The sequence below is a fragment of the Planococcus citri genome, chromosome 3, assembly GCF_950023065.1.
Source record: "Planococcus citri chromosome 3, ihPlaCitr1.1, whole genome shotgun sequence".
Taxonomy (NCBI): domain Eukaryota; kingdom Metazoa; phylum Arthropoda; class Insecta; order Hemiptera; family Pseudococcidae; genus Planococcus; species Planococcus citri.
In genome coordinates, this window is record NC_088679.1 from 75310852 (window position 1) to 75335344 (window position 24493).

The following is a 24493-nucleotide window of genomic DNA, read 5'->3' on the forward strand; positions in this document are numbered from 1 at the left end:
GCTCTACCAATCTGGTCAAAATGTCTCTACATTTTTTCTATCCTATTACGTATCACGTATCTATATTCAATTTGAATCTTATCATCTTAAAGAGATTGTTTGAACCGTCAACAACTCTTTCCCTTTAACAAAATGCCTAGTAAAGATAAAGATGACCGCATTGAGAAAGCTGCCAGGAAAAAGAAGGCAGAAATGCTATCCGAACCTCAAGATGTCCTCTCACAGAAATTCTGCAATCCTAAGAAGACCGCCAAACCATCGAATCCCAAAGAACTTAAACCCATCATTGTTAAGAACAAATTCCACGCTATTCAAAGTCAAGATGATGGTCAACATTCCTCCGATTTATCTCAATGACTACACCGATTACTTACAAGAACTATAATCAATAAAAAAAATTGTTGTTGACGACTTCAAAATTAAACTTCTAAATAAGCAAATCCGGATCTGTCTCACAAGCATTGATGATTTTCGTAAACTCACCAAAAACTATGACCAACATGGCAAAAAATACTATACCTTTAAAAATACGCAAGAGAAGAAATTATCTGTCATAATTAAAGGACTTCCAACGACAATCGACGAAACTACCATCAAATCTGAATTGGAATTGTTACATATACCGACGAAAGAAAAAATGTTTTGAGAACTCCTGAACTGAACTCGACAGGAATGAATTTTGAACTATGTAATTTAATGACCCACATCAAAAGACCACCAGAACAAAATAAATTGTTTTTTTGGGGGGGAGAGTAGGAGGGGTTGAAGGGAAGTATTGAAACTCAAAACATTTCAAAATTTTCAAAACCTTGAACTCCAGTAGATAGAGAAGAGGGGGAAGGGAGGGCCATCGACAAACGTTGACCATAATTTTTTGCCGAGCACTGAGCAGCATCAAAATTTAAAACAAACAGTAAACATCTTGCCCGACTTCTCCTGGTTTTTCAGAACAAATTTCTACAATTTTCTAGATTCTTCAAATAATAGATAACTACACTCAAATAACAAGGGGGTCATTCCACGTCAATCGGACCAAGAAGTGGTAGGTGGGTTCGCCGATTTTTTTGAAATTTTTCCTGTGGAAAGACCTTCCAAAGGGATGACCAATGGCGCAAATCGCAGCCCTCTAGCCCATTTTTAACGGCAGCCAGGGGGTGTCAAAGTTTTCAGTGATCCTAAAATACCATCCATTTCAGCAGTGGATTACTCGATAACCGCGATACCTATCAAAATGGAACTTTTTCCGATAGTTAGGAGTTTTGAAAGGCTTTTTGGTGATATCATAAAAATCAGTGTTGCCACTTTTTTTCGTACAAAAAATTAGCTGAAAAAGTTTCAAAACGTAGTTTTTATATCGTTCCGACTCTCAAAAATTCTGAAAAAAATATATTATGGACAACTTTTCATGCTGAACAACATATTAAAAAATTAGGATGGTAACATGTTGCAAAGTTGATTTTAAAAAATTCGAAGTTTGCGAAAAAATGCGATTTTTTGATTTATAACATGAAAAAAAGTTTTGATTGGTGAAGTTGACCCATTTGACCCCTATCTTTAAGTATCTGTTGAAAAAGTTGAAAACCCCTTTTCACTCGATGAAATAAACTCCTCACAAGAAAATCAAAATTCGAAAAAATTCAATTTTCAATTTCAAACATCAAAAAAAGTTTAAATTTATTCAGTTGTCTTATTTTGACCTCTTTCTGATGTATTTCATGAAAAAAATGATAAAAATTACACTCACAACAAAAAAATAAAAATTCGTTTATTTTTTGAATCTTTTCGAATTTTGATTTTTTGTGAGGAGTTCATTTCATCGAGTGAAAGGGTTTTTTCAACTTTTTTAACAGATACGTAAAAATGGGGGTCAAATGGGTCAACTTTACCTATCAAAACTTGTTTTCATGTTTTAAATAAAAAAAATCGCATTTTTTCGCAAACTTTAAATTTTATTAAATCGACTTTGCGCCAAGTTACCATCCCAATTTTTTAATATGTTGTTCAGCATGAACAGTTGTCCATAATATATTTTTTTCAGAATTTTTGAGAGTCGGAACGATATAAAAACTACGTTTTGAAACTTTTTCAGCTAATTTTTTGTACGAAAAAAAGTGGCAACACTGATTTTTATGATATCACCAAAAAGCCTTTCAAAACTCCTAACTATCGGAAAAAGTTTCATTTTGATAGGTATCGCGGTTATCGAGTAATCCACTGCTGAAATGGATGGTATTTTAGGATCACTGAAAACTTTGACACCCCCTAGCTGCCGTTAAAAATGGGCTAGAGGGCTGCGATTTGCGCCATTGGTCATCCCTTTGGAAGGTCTTTCCACAGGAAAAATTTCAAAAAAATCGGCGAACCCACCTACCACTTCTTGGTCCGATTGACGTGGAATGACCCAAGGGCAAAAATGAGATTTTTTCACAAAAAATTGGAGTAAAAGTAAAATCCAATACGCTGTATATTGATAGGAAAGGACAGCAAGAGCTGTTTGATGAGTACCGACGTTGTACAAAACCCTTTTTGGACACGATCCTTTTCTATAATCCCACCACATATAACCAATTGAATACAGAAGCATATATGCTACAAACAGCACGTTTGATAGAAGTTTCCAATGTACACTCCAAGATGGAAGCTGTGAGCTACGAGAATCTAATCAGCGATATTATTTTGAATCTTTTACAGAATCATTACCGATTTGTATGTAGTTAATTAAAATTAGGTAACCGATTTTAGAGGGAAAATTTGCAATTTCCCTGGCATTCCCATGAACTAAAAACACCAGCAAAGAAAAGTCAGTCAATGAAAAGGAGCCAACTCCTCTCAACCAAATTAGATAACACACTGTCCAGCCATTCTGGAGTATTTACTGCGATATTCGTCAATTTTTCCTAAATTTTAAAATTTCCAGATTGCATGAAAATTCGTTTATTGGGCCTGGTGAAATACTTCAACTCAACAACCTAGAGTCCAGAGGTCTTTAAAAAGCAATATTTTTCCAAGTTATGTATTTGTATGTATTTTCACAAATCACGAATAAACTATCTCCTACCCGTGAGGTGGTCTTCGATAATTTGCAATTCAATGAGAATTACGAAAGCAATTTTTCATAATTATTTAATTCTCGATTAACTCACCAGCTTTCTAAATTAACCGGTAAATCTTTTAAAAAAACGACAGCTTCGGAAATGTACTCACCTGAAATCAAACAATAATCATTCTAAGATTAGTTTATGGTTGAAGAAATTCAATTTTCTCTTTCAGTTTGTTAAATGTTTATTAATGTATTTATAACGAGCACCATGCCCAATGCCCATGTTGCCGACTGGAATTTTTACAATAGCAAGTATTTGAGAACTGGGATTTGGATCACTTCATAAAAATCGACCATGTATTGATTATTGGTTATTAGTACCTATTTAGGCGACAACATGAGTCGAAAATGACATGCTGCGTTAAATTTTCTAAAAAATTCCATAATGTGTAACATGAAAATTCGTCAGTCATCATGGATAATAAACAAATTATCATTATTTTATATTCACTGATTGCAAGAGGGTTTCCGCATTTACTTTTTGCTTCATTGGTTGCTTCAATGGGTAATGAATGCTCTCAAATTTTCCTTCAAAGATATCTTTGTTTAATGAGAATTCGAAATTTTTATCGAAAATGACTGAATATAGTGAAATGTTAGTTTCGTTTTATTGGCTGCTCTGAACGAGCTGTGTTGTCTAGCTAGCGAACTGGCCCTAGACGCGCCACCGCATCAAAAATGCTATTCGTCACGCGTTACAATTTCTCATCTCTCGCTGCTCTCTCTGCCCTGTGCATTTTTATCTATATTTCCATCACGAATCGTCGACCTAAAATCAGCCTACTGGCGATGGCGACGAAGCTAATACTCATCGTCGGCTACCAGTAGCTACGCTGGCGTAAATACGAGTAGTTAGCGATGAGCAGTAAGTACGAGTAGATTTTATGCAGCTGAACAATCCGTGGATATCTATGCACATATTTTAGATATAGGTACTGCTGAGGCCGTCACAATAAGCACAGGTATATGCTATCTTATACTACATCAGCTTTAGTCAGATAATCTATTTATACGGTTATTTATGGTATGCTTGTGTGATCTCGCTCAAAAAAGAAATTTGAGCCATTTTCAAAGCTGATATATCCATTTTTTCAAAAGATGAATGTGCAAAATTTAGTATTTTTGACCGAATTTTGCCATCACCGTATTCGTATTCGGTCATCCGCGATCCACGATCACTCGATCAACGCCACATCTCCTCATTCGACACATTATGACAGTGCCCATACTCTGTCACCACACCAACTGCGTATCTAATCGCTATCCATATCGCGTCATCGTCACTCCATTGCTGTGTTAACCACACAGTGGTCTAACTAATCGTAAGCCTGAGGTGACACTCTTGTCGTAGCACCAGGGCATCGACCGCAACCGCGACCTACCGATTAAGTACTCGACTCGTCTTACAGCTGATCGCACCATCGCGGCCTTCATCATCGTCACATGGCTATGGTGTCTCTGTCTCGTCGCATCGTCGTCTTGATGAGACTTGTTACTTACTACTCGTACTTACTCGTATATGCTTTTACTCGGAAACATAATAATGTACATGTAGAATGTGTACCTACAATCCTACATGCTAGGAAAACCCAAAGATGGCACGAAAAAACGTCATACACATATTTCAGAACATGTCTTACATATTTTTACGTTCGAGTAGGTTCATGTTTCGTAGGCATTCAACAGTCTTTAGGTACACTTGCGGTGAACATAAAAATTACGTAGGTATTCGCATTTCTTGTATACGAGTAATGGAGAAAGTTGGCAACACGACACGACGCTTTCAGTTCGCGAAAATCGTTTTCATTTTCATTCCTCTTTGTATACGGGCTCAGTTGTTGTTGTTTTTTTTTTCATCGGTAGTTAGTACAATTATTTAGACTTTGTTGTTACCGCTGCGGTTGTGATGACGCAGAAGTTAAGTAGGCACCTATTCTGCTGGTTAGAATAGTGTTTTGGAAATTTTGGGCAAGACGAATGTCCGAATTTTTTGCATTTGAAGTACTTGAGAGCATTTTTAGATTTTTGGCGAATTTTTAAAAATCGAATTTAGGTCAAAAATGAAAAAAAATTGAAATTTCACCAGTTTGATAATGGAAGAATTTCGCAGGGAGACCTTTCCCAGAGAAGAATTTTCCTGTTACTTTATTTTTGTGATAATAACACACGAGTACTCATTTTATAATTTACGTGAAACGATTTTGAAACGGTCGATAATGTTGTCCATGAACTTGGACTTTCACAATGAAAACTTTGACTAGCAAAGCTTATTCCACAGGATGTGATCGAATTTTTTCCCTTTCAACTCCAAAAATAGACCATGTCATTGACGATTTTTCTATTTCAGACAGAGCTAATGCAAAAAGCATCAAAACGATAGTTTTTTTTACTTCTAAACCAACTCGAAACTGATGAAGGAAGCAAGGGGGCGAAGGAAGGAACAGGGCGATTTGCAGCAAATTTTTAGAGAGCAATAATATGGAGGAAAAAAATGAACAGAAACTGTCAAAAAATGAAATGGTAAAAATTGGTTTGCCCAACAAAATTTTCAATAGGTACAAAAAAAAATGTTCTCTAATTTTTTTTTTCATTTCATTAAATCGCATTAAAATAAAATTGAATGAAATTTTTTTCATTTTTTTGTTTCTTCTGAATTTAGAGAATTCAAATTCTGCAAAAAAGCCTTTGAAAAAGCCAAAAAAAAATAAAACTTTTGGCTTGGAAAAAATGAAACTTCCAAACTTTTAGCTTTTGGCTTAGTACAAGAATCTGCTCGACTTTCAGCTTTCGGCTTTAAGCTTTCCATCCCTGATTAAAACATTATACAAAAATAATTGCCAATCAAAAGTTCGGAACCAAAGTGCATTTTTTGATTTTCAGCGAATTTTTGAAATCAAATTTCATATAAAAATGATGAAAAAAATCTAAATATGTACCACACACTAATCTAGAAAGCTGAAATTCGAAATAAACTCTATTTTGGACTTGCCAAATTGATTGGAAACAGTTTCAAACCGATTTGAGCAGTTTTGGAGCCTGCAGCAGAATTTTGTAACTTGTAATTTCGACAAAATCTCATCAAATGGAAATTGAAAATCCGAAATTCACGCTGCACTCCAACTCAATTAAAAGGCTTCAGCAATTTTTGAAAATTCTTGGAGCCTCCAGTAGATTTTTGAAACATGAAATTTCTACAAAATCTCGCCGAATGCAGTTAGAAACTGGAAATTCGACCTGTAAACTGATTTCAATACGTTATGAAGTCAATTGCAAGTAGTTTCAAGTTAGTTTTGGAGCCTCTAGCGAATTTTTGTAAATCACTGGAGCCTCCAGCAGATTTTTCAATGCACGAAATTTCCATAAAATTTAACCATCAGGCAGAACTGGAAATCCAAAATTCACGCAGCACTCCAATTCAACTCGCTATCAAAGTCGACTGCAGGTGAATTCGAGTCATTTTGGAGTCTCCGGTGACTTTTTGATAATTCGTAGATTTGAGCCTCCAGTAGCTTTTTGAAACTTGAAATTTCCGCAAAATTTCATCAAATTGAGTTATAAAGACGAAATTTATCCTGCAAAAATTGATTATAATACCCCATGAATTCGACTGGAAGTGGTTCAAATCGTTTTGGAGCCTGCAGCAGCTTTTTGAAAACTTCCGTACTTCAAAAAAATACCACAAAATCTGTCCGAATCAACTTTAGTACGTACTGTGCAGAGTGAATATTTCGGCTTTCCAACTCCATTTTGATGAAATTTTGAGAAATTTCAAGTTTCAAAAATTTACTGGAGGCTCCAGTTATTTCCAAAAACTTGCCGGAGAATCCCAATCGACGTGAAATCAACCCGCAGTCGACTTCATAGCGTATTGAAATTGATTTACAAAATCAATTTCAGCTTTCCAACTGCATTTGATGAAATTTTATGGAAATTTCAAACTTCAAAATTTACTGGAGGCTCCAAGAATTTTTAAAAAGTCGCTGAAGGCTCCAAAATGATTTGAACTGATTATCTAACACGACTTAACAGTGTGTTTAAGCTGGAAAGCCGCGTGAATTTCGGATTTCCAACCTCATTTGATGAAATTTTGTGGAAATACCATGTTTTAAAAATCTGCTGGAGGCTCCAGAATTGCTCAAAACGGTTTGAAACAGTTTCCATTCGACTTGGCGAGTCGAAAATAGGGTATATGCCAAATTTCAGCTTTCTAGGTCTGTTTCATAAAATTTGGATTTTTTTCCTCATTTTTGGCTTCAATTTTTGATTTTCAAAAATTCACCCAAAATCAAAAAATGCACTTAGACACTTGAAACTTTGGCTGGTGATAAATTTTTGCACCCTGTCAATCTAAATGGTCGCCATTTTGTTGGTAAGACCATTTGGGGGGGGGGAGTTTACTTTAAAAATTGAAACGTTTCCTTGGATGTCCCCTTCAAGAGAAATGTAATACCAAATGATCGGTGGTGGGGGTACAATTACTCCCATTGTCATATGCCAGACTATTAAAATCTATTTTTTTAATCATACTTTTTTCAAAATTTTCAAAATGTTTCACGCTTTTATTTTACTCCGAGTACTTATTCAAAAAAGATCATTTAAGTAAGTAATCCAAAGTGAGATTTTTTCAAAAATTCAAAAACATTACAGTTTTGTTGAATTGTCAACGATTACAATATTTTTTTCATACCTATTTATTTCAAATCAAATCGAAATTCCATTTTGAAATTTTTTTCAAAATTGAAAATCCTCGCGATACCTGTTGGGCAGTCGACTGAAGGAATTCTAGGTGTTGAAAAATTGAAGGGGTGGGAATTGTAAAACTTGGAATTATTCCTATTGTCATATGCAGGATTATGTTTTCTTGATTTTTGTTTTCAAATTTTCAAGTAACAGCTCCAAAATTTGGCAATCTTTTAGAATACAAAAACAGAGTCTTTCGTTTGTAGAACTGTTTTCCTGACCGCTACAAGTATTACTCGGTCAAGCGAATTAGCTAATTGCAGACTCGACTCGCACAATTCCCTATTCAATTTGCGCTCGTACTTTGTTGCACGATTGGACGCATTAAGAAAGCAATTTTTCACTCGACCACCGGCCGACCGTCTACCTACTTCGCTTCATTCAATAATTATTACGTATTAATGTTTCCGAATGGGTATGCGGCAATATTTTCTCAAGGAAGTAGTACGCCACACTACTTACAACGCGAGTTGACAGCTGATGTTTTGGAAGAAATAGACTACAGAAGAAGACTATAGACAGTAGACACGCACGTGTCGATGTACCATTTGACTACATCGTCGTCGTTATATAGAGAACTTTTCCTGATGTAAACATCTTTATTTTCGCCATAGTTCTCGTACGCAACATGGAATGGTAATTACAATGTACCAAGTACAATGCAATGTAGGTACTTACATTAGTCTATTACATACATCACTGGTTCATAGTACGAGTATGTACTCTGCACTCGTATTTCACGTCAATTTCCAAGTTTGAGTACTCGTACGCAGTAATTATGCAATTTAAATAGTTACATATTTACTAAGCAAGAACTGAGATGTTTTAGCCAAGGTAATTTGAAAAGCCTCCGCATCATGGCAGAGTTTTTGACCACGGTTTATGGACCAAAGCTAACAAAAAAAGGTTCTTTTATAAAATGATCTGTTCCCAAAATTCAAGGCAGGCATCTCTGAGCAAATTAATTTTTCTCGTGGTTCCTCAAATATCAGTAACTTATTGTTTTTGGTTCTTTTATTTTCAAAGAGGGGCATTTCACAAAATGACGGTTTTTGTTTGCCTCTGACAATAACCTTCGATTAAGAGTTCCCCTTCAAATTGAACAAAATTTAAATTTTCAAACCTTTTGATGAGATCATACAGAACACATATTTCAGAAAAATTGAGTAGGCTGGGGTGTGTCACCCCTTCGAGTACCTACTCTGTACATGCAAAGTTTCATTCACACCCTTCCTACCGTTCTCTAGTAAAAAAAAAAAAAAAAAAAAGGCATAACAATTAGTAAAACCGATACAGCGACATTGTATCAACATCGAATGACGTAGACGCGGTGGAAAAGGGTGGTCGATGTGGATTATGGAAATTGGAAACACCACTTGGAAGTGGAACGAGGAAAAAGGAAACGTGTACTACACGACTATATACGAACGTGCGTGTGGAAACGGCATCATCGGCGTCAGCATCAGCAGTCAGCACTGCCACTATACCAAAAACCGATGCCGCACAGGTGCAAATTGAGCTTGGTCAAACGCTGAAACGTATCGAGCAGCGAGGCGTGAATCCGGTTGCTTTTGTCGCGAAGCTGCGATGACTACCAACCAGATCATCTAGTTAGCTAGGGGTACCCCCGGATACACATTACACGCTCGTATGTTGTACATGTACATACAACTAGTAAACAAACCATCTACGTGTGTACTGTACTGACGAGTGCATTAAATATGTACTTACATTTCAAATTTTTCAATTATGAAATGGATGGAGAAATATTTCGTACCCGAAATGGCAGAAAATGATTTTAGAAAAATGTGGTGATATCAAGAGGGTCACTCCCACAATTGAGCACCAATCGCCTTTATACGTGCTAGAGTTGATTTGAAAGGTGTTTGGGGCATTTTTTGAAAATCTAGAATTCCCTAAATATATGGCTGGAGGTTCGAGAATGGCTTGAAACTACCTCCAATGGACTCAGAATGTTGAAATGAAGATAGGATATGGAATACATTTTAGCTTTCCAGCTTCATTGAGTGAAATTTAGTGAAAATTTCAACCATGAAAAATCTGCTGGAGAGGCTCCAAATAAGCTCTAAGTACCTACTAGTCGAGGAGCCCACTTGAGGATAAATTCACCCCCCCCCCCCCCCCGTCGATCCTCCGGGACAACTTATTTCTTAAAGGGGGAGTCCTAAAGAACATTTCTAGCCCTTGTACTCAAGAAAAAAAAGGCCCTACTTACAAAATGGCGGCCATTTTGATTGAAAGGTCAGCCGGAGTCGCAGATTTTTGTTTCAAACTGTTTTGAGCAGTTCTGGAGCATCCAGCAGATTTTTGAAACTCGAAATTCCCACAAAATTTCACCAAAATGGAGCTGGAAAGCAGAAATTTATTCTGCAAACTAATTTCAATACGCTACGAAATCAACTGTATTGAAATTAGTTTGCAGAATGAATTTTGACGTTCCATCTTCGTTTGCTGAAATTTTTAGGAAATTTAAGTTTCAAAAATCTACTGGAGGCTCCAGTAATTTTCAAAAAATCGCTGAATGCTCCAAAACGACTTGAAATCTCCCTGCAGTTGACTTCGTAGCATATTGAAATTAGTTTGCAGAATGAATTTCAGCTTTCCAGCTCCATTTTGGTGAAATTAAGTGGGAATTTCGAGTTTCAAAAATCTGCTGGAGGCTCCAGAACTGCTCAAAACGGTTTGAAACAGTTTCCAATCGGTTTGGCATATCGAAAAAGGCATATCCCAAATTTCAGCTTTCTTGGTCAATTTGGTAAAATTTTGACTTTTTCCTTTTATTTTTGACCTAAATTAGATTTTCAAAAATTCACCAAAAATCGTATAACGCACTTTAGCACTTGAAATTTTGTCAGGTGATAAATTTTTGCTTGATCTTTCGATCTATCTTTGTACAGTTTGAAAAATGTTATGCAAGTCCTATGTTGGAACGCAAAATCTGCGATTTCGGCTGACCTGTCAATCAAAACGGTCGCCATTTTGTAAGTAGGGCCACTTTTTTTCTTGAGTACAAGGGCTAGAAATGTTCCTTAGGACTCCCCCTTTAAGAAAAAAGTTGTCCCGGAGGATCGACGGGTGGGGGGGTGCAATTTATCCTTAAGTGGGCTCCCCGACTGTACGTAGTTCGAAACTGTTTATAATCGAATCGGAGGGTCAAAAATAAGAACTTCAGCTCTCTAGGTCAATTAGATAAAAAAAATTTCTATCATTCCTGATCCAAATTAAATTTTTAAAAAAATTCAAAAATACCCTTCAGCTCATCAAATTTTAGCTGGGAGGGTCGGATTTCAATTATTTTGAGAAATGAAAGCTCACTTTTTCAAGCATGTAGAAGTAGATATTGAAAAGAAACTGTCGAATATACCCGGACGAACCGAGCAAAGGCGAAATTTCGAAAATTATATTTATATAATCATTTAGGGCAGGGAAAAATATTTTACATCATATTTTTTTTGTAGTAAAGTATGCTAGATATAAGGTACGTACGAGTATATCCAACATATTTGTAGTTTTATGTTTCATAAAATTTCGAGTCGATTGAGCCCCATTCATGTTGGAGAATATTTTGGTATAATTTAGGCATAAATGCATATTTTAGCACAAGTATTTTGAGCTTTTTAAGGGAATATTTGGCTATAGATTCGGCAATTTTCACTGTTTTTGGAGAATATTTTAAGAAAAACTCACAAAACAGGTGAAATTTTCAAACTCGAAAGAAATAACATTTTTTATTGATCAAAAAATTGAAATTTACAAAATAAAAAAATGTCTCATTTATTCATTCAAAATATCACATATCGACAAATGAAAAAGTAAATAAAATTCTGTTACGACAAATGTGGATCAGAACGAATATAAACAACGAAAATTAAAATTGAATTTTATTTTAAAAATTCAAAAATTTGAAAGTCGGAACTTTCGACTACATTTTTAACGAGTTCAGTGAACTCAATAAGTACATAAATATTTCTAAACGTTATCGACGAAAAATAATAACAGAATGAGCGTGTCGATAAAATTACAAAAAAGGATAACGATTCAAAACAATATTAAGCTTTGTAACCAACAATTTTTATATTCATTTAAAACTGGCACAGCCAGTAAATTCTCCGTAAAGAAAACATCGCGATAAATTTAGCCAAAACATCTCAACAAATTCTCTTTAAAATATTGTAAGTAATTTTTTTTGCATTTATTTCGGGTTTTTAGGGAATATTTTTACATATTTCACGTTTTTTTAGGAAATATATTTTAGTATAATAGGGAATATTTTAGCATTTTTCAGAAAATAAATATATCAGCCCTAATAAGTATCTAATAATTGGCATTTTTCGGATTTTAATTTTTTTTCAGAAAATGAACATTTTAATAATTTTAATTCAAGCTCTAAAAATTTCAAGATAGAAATAAAAAACTTTTTTTGACTCTCAATCCTCAAAAAAATGTAACAAAATCACCAAAACAACTGGGTACCTACTTCAAGAATAATTTTAAATTATTTTCAAAAAATTATCCATTTTTTCAAAAGAAACTTTTTCTTTATTTTCAATTTCTGCCGAGTAGTTTGACTTTGAAAAAAATGAAAAACGAACATATTGACCTTTGCTCAATCTGAGAGAGAAGAAATGAAAATGAGGACGAAAATAAGGACTTTTTACCTGATCTTCTTCAAAAAGAAAAGACCAATAGGGCAAAAAGAAGCACTTTCCAAGCCTGTAACACTTACTCGTATCTTGAGATATCCTGCTGACAAGGTTTTAGTGATTATAATACTACCAGTGGTTCTTATGACCTTAGTGGCCTTCTCGATTTGCATGATCCTGGTGGTCCATGTAGTTCTCTAAAGGCCCCTATACCCCTGAATGGAGGTCTCTGTATTCTTCGTGGTGTCCATGATCGATCATCATTTGTGCCAGGATCCCTATGGTCCTCTTTAGCGTGGTTTCACATCAGAATACGAGTAAGTTCATCAATAAAAATCAGATGACTCCGAATAGAATTCGAATTATTTCAATTCCTTATTTTTTTAAACTTATTTTTCTCTATCGAGTGAGTTCAATTTTTTTCTGAAGATCGTATTTAAGACTCTCAGTGAGAAAAATGATCAAAAATAAAAGCATGTATCAATACATTCAGGATGACCAACATATATTCGAATTTTAAAATTCTACATCATCCAAACTTCAAATAATATAAAATGAGAAAAAAACTCATTTTTCTGTTATTAATTATTAACTCCCAGTCTCCTCAAATTGATCTACGTAGTCCAAATTTGACACAAAACGGGAAAAGTTGTAATGAATGTGTTTTTCATATAATTTTCAATCTTCTAAGCTCATTTTACTCATCTCCAGAGTGAAAAAAATATCGATCTTGATAATATTATTTTGAATGAATTTTCAAACGCTAATGATAGTAAAATGATTATGACGTTTGCGAGATTTGGCTTGGTGAGTAGTTTCATTAATTTTTTAAATCGGTACTTCGGGCAATTTTCGCATATTAATTTTGTTCACAGGAATTTTTCCAGTTCAATAGGTTTTAGCAGTTTAGCACAATTATTTTTGGCTAGTTTCAAAGTTTGTTTTTTTTCAATAGGTATTATTTTGATGATATTAATCAATTGTGTATTTCAACAATATTTTTCTTCACATTTTGTAATTTTGTTCTTCATTCCTAAGAAATGTTCGAGGAATTTTCGCCACATTTTCCTTCATTTTACGTGAATACTTAACGCAATTTGAATTATGTGTTTAGATGATTGAGTGTTTTTTTCGAGATATTTTTCTTTTCTTGTCGCTTTACATAGGCGTTTGATCTGTTTGGATTCAACTGGTATGTTGAATTACGATTTTTCTCATTTTTTAAAACAATTGATGGCATGTAAAGTAGGTATGATTATTTTTAAAAAATTTCAACAACTTTTTGGTGAATTTTTCTCAAAATTTGTTCATCAGAACAACGAACAAATCCAATGAAGAAATAATATCATCATGCCCTACCCCTCCTCTACCTTTCTACCACTTTAGGTAAATGTAGAAGCTTGGGCAATAAACATTGAAAATTTATTATAAATTGACGGAATTTTGTAAAAATATTAAAAATGCAAGAGAAACTTGAAAGCTATTTTGCTATACATAGTAAGTAATTTTTTCAACGATATGTCAATTTGTTGATCTGAAATAAATTTTCAAACTCTCCCTCTGAATTTTACACACGGGTTCAAAAACAATTAATATCCATTAAAGACACAGGTCGCAGCTCCTTGAATTCTTGTAAAATTCGACCAATCAAAATAGCTCAAAATTTCAATTTCGTGAAAAATTCAAATATTTCAACGAAAATATTTTTCAAGAGTTGTAGGAACAATTTTTAGCTCGAAATTGAGTGAATATGACCTTTGGGGTATTTGAAAAAATGTATGCAACTTATCAAGATGAGTTAACATTATGTAAAGAGGAGGGAATTGAAAACATTTTCAGTGGATGAAAATTTTTCACCAAATTCCTCTTATCAACTTGACCATTTTATTTCCGTTTGCAATGATTCTGCATCTTTAAATCCAACTTTGAAAACCAACATACGACTTCAATAGATTTTTTTTTCGAATACCACAACCCAACTCCTCCATTTAACTTCTCGTTATCGCATGAAAAGTGTTGAAAACCCATCTGTCGAATTCTCCACTCCGAGGCGTTTAAGGATTAGGTAAACATAAACGAGTCAGGTTTCACGGGCGCTTGATTACGCGGCTGCTTATGCGTGGAATGGTGGTTGGTGGAGCCTACTTTACTTTGTAGTCGGATTGTTCGCGGTGTAGACGTAGCTCGCTGATTCACAAACTTGAAACTTGAAACGTTCGATAACTCGAGTCTCGATTCTCGAGTTAACCCACCAATTCGATTTCGATATCGAGCATAGGCTGTTTGTGAGCTGGTACGCGGGCTTGGGTCGCGAGTCGACTCGCGAACCATTATCGTCTCGTATTCGCGCATTCGAGTATCGTTATCGTTATCTTTTGGTTGCTGCACTTGTTCGTTATCACTTTATCAACAGCCAGCAGGCAGTAGTGAAGAGAGTCGGCTTTCGGCTTTATTTATTAGTACTCGGTACATTACATAAACATATTATTGTGCGCGTTTTTCGTTTCAAACATCAAACGTACGAGTATTGAAAAAATTGTATTTCGAGTAGTGTTTTTAAATTGTGCGATACGGATACGGGTTACGGTTAATTTTCAAAAATACGCCACTTCCTGTGACTGTGTGTTGTGTGTTCGGTGGTTGTGATGGTTGTGCTAAATTAAAATTAGGTATACTCGTATACATATGTATTATTATACCGTAATGTACGTACGTCGACGTAGTATTTGTCTACATACGACTACGTAGAAATGAAGCATTACCTAATGACGAACGTTGGGGAACTAGTAAATTTCAAATCAGGATAATAGAATTGACTTTAAAACATCATTAAACATGTTGTAAGTATCTACGTATGTAATACATCAGTGTTTACTCATTTCAGTAACTATTCGTAATTCGTACTCGTATAAAATTCATCATTAGGATGGATACGAATTTAGGGTTACTAAAGGTACCAAGTGTACAGAAATATTGCCCACCTGTTGAATATACCGAGTATCTCTATCTATCCATCGTTTGTTTGATTCTCATTCCAACTACATAACTACAAACGATTTGATTATAAACATTTACCTACATGAAGTTCACGAGTCGATCGATGCGTTGGCGGCGATGGCCTTGCTATATGATCATGATCATGATCAACGACTGATGATGCGTAACACTAACTAACGCAGCATCGTAATGCGTAGGTCAAGTTGACTGGACCAGTAGTAGAAGAGTAGATCTAGATACCTAATACGATATTTACTCATCGGTGTATTATTTACGTATTTATGTGTTCGTGTCTGGCGCAATATCACGCGAATAAGTACTATAGCTTTGCCAGCAGCCTTCGAGTATATTTACGTAAATGAAATCGTCAGGTTTCATTACCATACATATGAACTTTAGAAACTTACATTTTGGGCAGAAGGATGTCTCATTTTGATACCTTAAATTGCCAGTAAGTAATTTTCAAAATTTTTCGGGAACAGAAATTTTTAAAAACTTACTGCAGGCTTTAGACTAGTTTAAAACGGTTCGAAACTACTTTCAATCGATTTCAAACACAGAAGGGAGCACAAAAATAGAAAGCATTCATTTCGAATTTTAGCATTACAGTCCAATTGAAATTTCTTCAATTTTTTTCACCTCAAGTCCAAATTTGATTTCTGAAAATCATCCAAAATATCAGAAGTGCACTCAATGACCTAAAAATTCCGGCTAATTGGGTATTTTTGGGTGTTCTTTTGAATTAGTTTTGTTTGAAACCGAAATTCTACGTGTTCTGATAGTGATACCTCTTTTGTTATAGGTGTCTTGTCAAAAAATCAACATTTGCAAAATCTAGTCTTGTTTTTTAAATGTTTCATTATACACATCATACAGGCCAATAGCATAGCCAGGACTTTCTCAAGAAAGAGGTAAAATCAGGTTTTTAAGCACGAAAAATCGAAATTCAGAGGGAATTGTCTGAAAACCTTTCGTAGAGTAAGATGATTACATCAAAATGAAGGTACAAAGTGGGTCCAAAAACGAAAAAACGTCCAATTTTGAGTGTATTATTTCAAAATTATTGTGTCGTAAGCACTTTTAAATAAACATATAATTATCTGCCCATCTATCAATCAAATTTTCGCTCACAAAGGAGGGGGAGGGGGGAGCGATGACCTCATTCACCTCTTTTAGCTACATCAGTGATACAGGAATCATACATACGAGGGTCGGTCCAGAAGTGGCGCCTGTTTTGCCATCAGTTGGCAACACTGCGTCCAAACGGCTCAAAATTTGGAGGGATTGTAGATTTTGAGTGTGGGAACACACTGGAACAAACAGAAACGCGATATCTCTTCGCGTTCGCGATCTGTGAGCCTGTAAAGATGGTGCTGCCCATTGAGACGGGAGGTGGTATTTTTCTTAGCAAAATAATAAGTTTTTTATGAGCAAAAGGGTTAAAATCATAAAAAAATTATCGAGAATTGTGTCCTGAACACAGTAAGAAGTGTATCGATGAGTCTACCATACGAATATACAACTTGTTCAATTTGTATAGCGCCAATCTGCTTCGATTTGGTGTTTGACTTGTTCAACGAGTTCGTCGGTAACGCTCTTGCGCGTTCGGCCACTACGCGGTTTGTCAGCAACATTCGCTCGACCTTCTTTGAAACTTTTCGCCCAACAACGAACCCTAGACTCATCGATACACTTCTTGCTGTGTTCAGGACACAATTCTCGATAATTTTTTTATGATTTTAACCCTTTTGCTCATAAAAAACTTATTATTTTGCTAAGAAAAATACCACCTCCCGTCTCAATGGGCAGCACCATCTTTACAGGCTCACAGATCGCGAACGCGAAGAGATATCGCGTTTCTGTTTGTTCCAGTGTGTTCCCACACTCAAAATCTACAATCCCTCCAAATTTTGAGCCGTTTGGACGCAGTGTTGCCAACTGATGGCAAAACAGGCGCCACTTCTGGACCGACCCTCGTACAAAGAAAATTTCAAGAGGCTATTTCTTCCCTCTGATCCAAGGAATGTCTTAAACAAAAAAATGATACATAAAAAAGCAGAGGAACCGTGAGGGGGGGATTACATATTTTTAGATTTCTTAAATTACTCGGGCTGACATCCGGATCTTTTTTAGACGCAAAATTTTCAAATTATCAGATTTTTTCCCAATTTATTGAGTACAACATCTCATTTAAGAAGAAATTTCAAAAAATCCGAATTTCAGAAACTAGAGAATATAAATGGAAAATTTACAAGTTCAATAATTTTAAAGGAGGAAAAATTGTACAATTTTCCAAATGTTTCAATATTATTCAAAAAAATTAAGGAGAAGTCAACATTTTTGTCAATTGTTTTCATTCAATTCAAGATCATGGAAAAAAAATTCAAAAAAATCAAAATTTGAAAAGAAAAAAAAGTAAACAGAGAACTACAAGTTTAATTGAAAACTTGAAAGTCGAGACAATTTTTTCAGATGGGGATTTTCAATTTTTGGAATGGGACGGGATGGTCCTAATATTTCAGGGTTTGTCTCCCTTGAATTCTACGTCACTCAAGAAAATTTTTTTCGAAAATAGCTAGGTAGATAATAATTCTAAAAGAAGGAAAATGAACGGAAAATTTCAAAGTTCAATAATTGAAAAATTGAAAACCAAGACGATCTTTTCAGATATTCCGTTTTTTAGAAGAGGTAGAGGGGTCACAATATTCCGTTTTTTTTTCTCCCTAAATTCCACGTCACTCGAGAGATTTTTTCGAAAATGAATGATACATAATTTCAAAAGAAAGAAAATGAACGGAAAAATTCCAAAGTTCAATTGAAAAATTAAAAACAAAGACAATATTTTCAGATGTTTCATTTTCCCCAAAAAGGGAGCAGAGAGTGTGGTCACAATATTTCAGATTTTTTTCGCTCTCATATTTCATGTCTCTCGAGAAATTTCTTTCAAAAATAAAAATATTTCAATAGAAGGAAAAAATAAACGTAAAATTTCAAATTTCAATCGAAAAATTTAAACTTGAGACAACTTTTTTACATATTTCAAATTATAGGAGGGAGGAGGGGGGGGGGGGGGGTCGTCAAAATATTTCATATTTTTTTCGCTCTGAATTCCGGATCACTCAAGAACCTTTTTTAGAAAATAGATAAGTAAGTACATACATTTTAAAAGAGAGAAAATGAACGGAAACTTTTAAATTTCAGTTGCAAAACTGAAAACCAAGACAATTTTTTCATATATTTCTTCGCCAGAAGGAGAGGAAGGGGGGTTTGGTCATGATTTTTCAGATTTTTTTTTCGCTCTCAATTTCACGTCTCTCAAGAAATTTCTTTCAAAAATGAAAATATTTCGAAAAAACGAGAAAATAAATGGAAATTTTTAGATTTTAACCGAAAAATTGAAACTCGAGACAACTTTTACAGATATTTCAATTGTAGAAAGGGGAGGGAAGAAGGTGTTCCAAAAAAAAAAAAAAAGAGAATACCTAGACTTAACATGAAAGTATTTTAATCATTGAAAAATGGAAAAAAGTACGAAGTGTCAAATAAACAGGATCACATGAAAAGGTAGGGGAAAAATAGAAAACTTTAATAAAAACAATATTTTCAAACATGGAGGTATTTCAGTTTTTAAGGAATGGAGAAGAGGTCAAGTTTTTTTTTGAGAAATCTTGCTCTCTGAGGCTGAAATGATTTTTTTTAAAATCTGTGTGATCAACTTCAAACACCACTGTAAACAATTCACACGGTTTCGAAAATGAAATGCTCGTAAATACATTATGAACACATTAGGTACCTACGAGTACCAACATTATTAAATCTGAAGATAAATTTTTCAAGTAAGTATATGTATCTACTTTAAATACAGCATTCAATTCAACGTAGTCATCGCATTCATACGTGATGAAAAATTCAACGCCAAAATAATAATAATTATGATGGAATTTTCTCTCTTTTTTTTTTGTTTTTTTCTTAAACATCGTCGACACATTTTTCAACTTCAATCAGCAGCAACTCAGCAAATTTCACGTCACAAAAACCAAATGTCCATTTTATTTTTCCAATTCTACAATAAATTGGTTCTATACCAGAAACCCTGAAACCTCTTGTTTTTTTCAAAACCCTCACCCTGAGCATAAGTATACCTACTCACTTGGACAATTTCATCAATATTCAAAATTGTTCAAATGACCATCATAATGATACACTCTTTACCCCGCAGGCGCTCCGGGCCTTAATAATACCTACATAATAACAATAACCATACTCACAACACACCTATACTCTTTATGTTCACAGAATGGAGAAGCAGAAAGTATGGGTTTCGGACCCGGTCGAAGGCTTCGTTATGGGGCGCATCGTAGACATAAAAATGGACGAAGTCGTCGTCCAACCACTCGACTCGAAGAAATCTCCCATAAGTTGCGAGCTAGATCGCGCTTATCCGGCCGAAGAATACGACAGCAAAGATGTCGACGATAATTGTAAGTCAACGACCTTATATGTACGAGTCGTACGTCATTCATCAATCTATCTATGTATTTTTCACCTGATTCTACAATATATACAAACGTTTGTCATCCATTTACCTGCACCTAGCTGTACCTATTCAACTCGTGCATTTTAATTCCCAAATATTACATTCGTACTAGATAATATTTTAGTGTAGTGGGTACAGTAGGTACATACATTCATGTTATGAATAATTTACAGGCGCTCTAATGCATTTGAACGAAGCCACACTGTTGAACAACATACGATTGCGATATCAGAAAGACAAAATTTACGTAAGTACACATACGAGTATATCCCCAACATGAGCTGAGAGTCTCAGCAGCTCTGACGACGCTTATCTAAAGAATTTTTCACTTTGCTCCTTATTATAATATACCTTCACGTGCAGGTACATACTTTTAGCTTATCTTTATTACGAGTACTTATTAATTGCAGACGTACGTTGCTAATATTTTGATCGCTGTAAATCCGTATTTCGAGATTAAGAACCTGTACGCTCAATCGACGATGCGTTCGTATCAAGGCAAATCACTCGGTGTTTTATCTCCTCATGTTTTTGCCATAGGTGAGCTCTAGTTTGAATATAAGATTACGAGCATCAATGTACCTAAATCAATCTTGATCAATTATGTTCATTTACCTCAATTTACAAATATTTACAGTAGCAATCCTCACATGGTTTTACTTTTATTGCTCATAGTTTTGCGTACAATGCACCCACACATACTTAATGTACCTGATGTACACGTTGCATTGCTTGATTATTAAGTACAGAGTTAAAATACACATGCACACTTGAAAGTTCACACTTTTGTATGTATTTACAGCGGATAAAGCATTTCGCGATATGAAAGTATTAAAACAGTCTCAATCGATTATCGTATCCGGAGAGTCTGGTGCTGGTAAAACCGAATCTACCAAATACCTGTTGAAATATTTATGCGACTTGTGGGGCTCAGCGGCTGGACCTATCGAGCAGAAAATCCTAGATGGTACGGTCAATTTTTTATTAGCCACCTCTGCGCACAATGGACCAAGAGACCCCCCTCCCCCAATCATCACAAAATGAAATTCATAATCCCAAAACTTATTTCTTGTGAATTTGTGCGGTTTGATCGAATACATATTACGTTTTCAAGAACGTATAGATTCAGGAGCTGGAGATTTTTTTTCATAAATGAGTCAAGTGTGGGGGAGGGGAAAAAATTGGCAGTTTTTAATTAAATTCGATGCAGTTGAGTGTTCATGATGACTTGCGAGAAAAACAAATCTCAGCCAAAAATTGACTATCTTCAAATATGTAGAATGTTTTTGCATTTTTGAAGCCCATCACCACGGCTTGAATCTAGAGAAAAAAATAGGGACACAGAATTCTCTCTGAGGAAACTTTCAAATTTAGAATATGCTCTTAGCCTGAAACTTGACTAAGAAATTCGACAGAATTTTATAGAAGTTTGACAGTACGATTTTTATTTAAGTTCTCAAAAGCCTGAAACAATGCCAGGATGTTATTTTAGAGGGTTTGAAATAATTTAGGTACATTTTTTCCTTAAGTTCTCGCAAATCAGACTAGATATATCTAGGAGAATTGTCAGAAATTTGCCATTTCTTTCAAATTGCTTGAAAGTCTGATGAAATTTTGAGAAATCAAAAAGTCTGACATAATAAGCAATATCAAAAATGCATCAATTTTTGGCCCAAATTTTAAAAAGTTGGAGTTACCGACCAGCGACCAATAACTCACTAAAAAATACATGTAAAATAATTAAAACTTTCCTAATAAGTGGCATGGAATTGCTAGTGAATGACACAAAATCATCACAGTAACTCAACAAAATTGATATCGTCAATTATTCACCAAAAAAACCATAAATTACCAATCTATCAAAAATTGTCATTTTTTACCAACGAGGTAATATTCCACTAAAAATTGCCACTCAATGCTCATTCATCAAAAATTACTCGTTATTCATCAGAAATAACACCAGAAATTCACTAACAATTATCACTTATTTGCCAGAAAAAAAAATCAGGTACCTCACCAAAAATGTCCAGTTCATTAAATTGTCATCAAAAATTACCCGTCACTCATCGAGAAGTACTCGCAATATACCAAAGATTACGAGGGATCCATCTAATATTTTTAGTCATTTACCTAAAATTACCACTTTACTAAAGATCGTCAGTATTACGAAAAATTACTTCAATTATGCCAGAAATTACTCGTAATTTGGTGAAAATTACCAGGTTTCTATTTTTTATGGTAGATCAAAACTCATCATTAATCTACCAAAAACATTCTTCATCGAAAATTACCAATTTACAAAAGATTACCAGTAACTTTCAAAAATTAAGGAAAAATGAGCACTTAGGTAGGTATTCAGGAATGACCTGCCATAAATTTTGTGAAATTAGAACAAGCCAGTTTTGATCTGTTGATCGAGCCTTCCTTTGCAAGGCAGTCGACGAGTCGAGAGTCAATGCGAGTCTGGGGCAAATTCAATTTGGTCTTATTTCTGAGGGGGAAGGGGTGGACTGAAAATTTGTGGACTGATCCAAGGAAAAAATACTGATTCTACCGATTAATGTCATATTCATTTTTTGGGAGCCCAAATGTGAATTTTTTCATTTCAAAACAAGAACAAAATTGACCCAAGCGATGTAACTATGAAAGTTTCCGACAATTTGATTTCAAGAGGCCTAAAAAAATGTTCTCTATGCAAGGAATTTATTTTTTTAGCTTTTAAAATTTTAGAATTTGATTTTAAAAAAGTGGATATTCATTGTGAAAAAGAAAAAAGAGAACAGACTCAAATGAGGGTGAAGCTCTTGAAAATTTGTAATTCGAGAGGCACAAAAACGATACTTCCTAAAAAGAGATCACATTAACACTTGGGTGTCAAATTCCCATACTTGGCAATTTTTAATCAGATTTTCTCAAGCTTGCAGAGATGTTAGATAAAAGTCCAACTAGAACCAAGGGTCGTACATGACAATTTTTTGAAATTTTTTCCAACTATTTTTTTAAAACGTGTGTAAAAAGTCGTCAATACCTAATGCAAACAATCAATTTTTTCACCATTTTAGCTACCTTAAGTCGTTTGGTCAATTTTTTTTCTCGTGATATAGCATGAAATACACCGAACTACACCATTAAGCCGAATTTGGACCAAATTGGTGAATTTTTCCATGCTTTACAAATTTCCATTCAAGCAAAAAAATTATATGGATCTTTCCATTTTAGGAATCCTTGATTTCCGAAGTTGAAAACAATCACATTTGATGAAAATGATCAGAATAAAAATGAAAAATTTCTACTTGTGAGCACTTTGATTTTATCATCTTTTTTTTGAGGGGAGGGGGGTGTTTCCTGGACCACTGTGCGCCATATATTCAATTCAGTTTTATTCACATACGAGTCCATTTTATCGCACAGCTAATCCAGTACTGGAAGCTTTCGGAAACGCCAAAACAACACGTAACAACAATTCGTCCAGATTCGGGAAATTCATGGAAATACATTTCGACAGTCGTTATTGCGTCGTTGGTGGTTACATATCGCATTATTTGCTGGAGAAATCGCGTATTTGCGTGCAAAGCTCCGAAGAGAGAAATTACCATTTTTTCTATTTACTTTGTGCCGGAGCTCCGGAGCAATTGAGGGAGAAATTAAAAATCACAAATCCGGACGATTTTAACGTAAGTTTGAAAACTTGATAATTTTTAACCAAATGCTGGATGCTAAAACATTACAAGAGATCTGACTTCTTCATTGAGGAAACCTTTAAAATCCAGGGATGTTACTTCACGATGTGAAAATTTCAAGTGCACTGAAGTTTTTTCCGGCTTCATTCGGAGGTCTTCACAGAACACGTCAGATCTCTTGGAATATTGACAAAGTAATTTAAAACGGTATTTCACTTTTTTTTTGATGTAGTATTTGAGAAAAGGATGCACTCAATATTTCACAAAAAATGCCACCGAGAAAACGTTGAAACCAAATCAAATTAGCGCAAATCATAAAAAAAGAGGCAACCTGAAAGATCCACTATTGGACGATGTGATCGATTTTCAAAACGTCGACAGAGTAAGAACAATTATTACAATATTTCTTGGTTCACCTGGGTATGATACGTGTTGATGATTGATTTTTTTTCACCTTCTTTGACGTTACACTTACAGGCTTTAAGTAGTATCGAATTATCGGAAGCTGAAAAATACAATATCTATTCGGTAGTGGCAGCTGTACTTCATTTGGGTAATATCGAATTCGAAGAAAATACCGATAATAATAAAGGTGGATCCAAAGTTGTAGACCAGAGTGAAAAATCATTGAGAATAGCTGCTCAATTATTATCGGTAGACTGCGATGAGTTGAGACAAGCTTTGCTCACCAAAGTCATGATGACGAATCGAGGAGGCATTAAAGGAACCGTTATAATGTGAGTATCAAAACATGGGGCTTTCCATTTCTCCGGTT

The 24493-nt window shown here is 34.8% G+C and overlaps 2 protein-coding genes across 4 annotated transcripts in view; one reads left to right on the forward strand and one right to left on the reverse strand.

Moving 5' to 3' along the window:
• The window catches only part of LOC135839250 (slit homolog 3 protein), a 660297-nt gene that overhangs the window by 343198 nt on the left and 292606 nt on the right, over nucleotides 1-24493 (reverse strand). The gene's annotated exons all lie outside the window — the stretch shown is intronic.
• LOC135839248 (myosin heavy chain 95F-like) overlaps nucleotides 1-24493 on the forward strand; it is a 37179-nt gene that overhangs the window by 2765 nt on the left and 9921 nt on the right. Inside the window, exons 1-8 of one of the 2 annotated variants that reach the window (XM_065355182.1) lie at nucleotides 14662-15344; nucleotides 19798-19982; nucleotides 20212-20285; nucleotides 20449-20578; nucleotides 20841-21005; nucleotides 23450-23712; nucleotides 23951-24100; nucleotides 24196-24455. In XM_065355182.1, the coding sequence (XP_065211254.1) occupies nucleotides 15340-15344; nucleotides 19798-19982; nucleotides 20212-20285; nucleotides 20449-20578; nucleotides 20841-21005; nucleotides 23450-23712; nucleotides 23951-24100; nucleotides 24196-24455 (1232 nt within the window). In that variant the 5' untranslated portion in view covers nucleotides 14662-15339. Of the gene's footprint in view, nucleotides 1-14661; nucleotides 15345-19797; nucleotides 19983-20211; nucleotides 20286-20448; nucleotides 20579-20840; nucleotides 21006-23449; nucleotides 23713-23950; nucleotides 24101-24195; nucleotides 24456-24493 lie in introns of those variants that run through there. The other variant, XM_065355183.1, reaches the window with a different exon arrangement.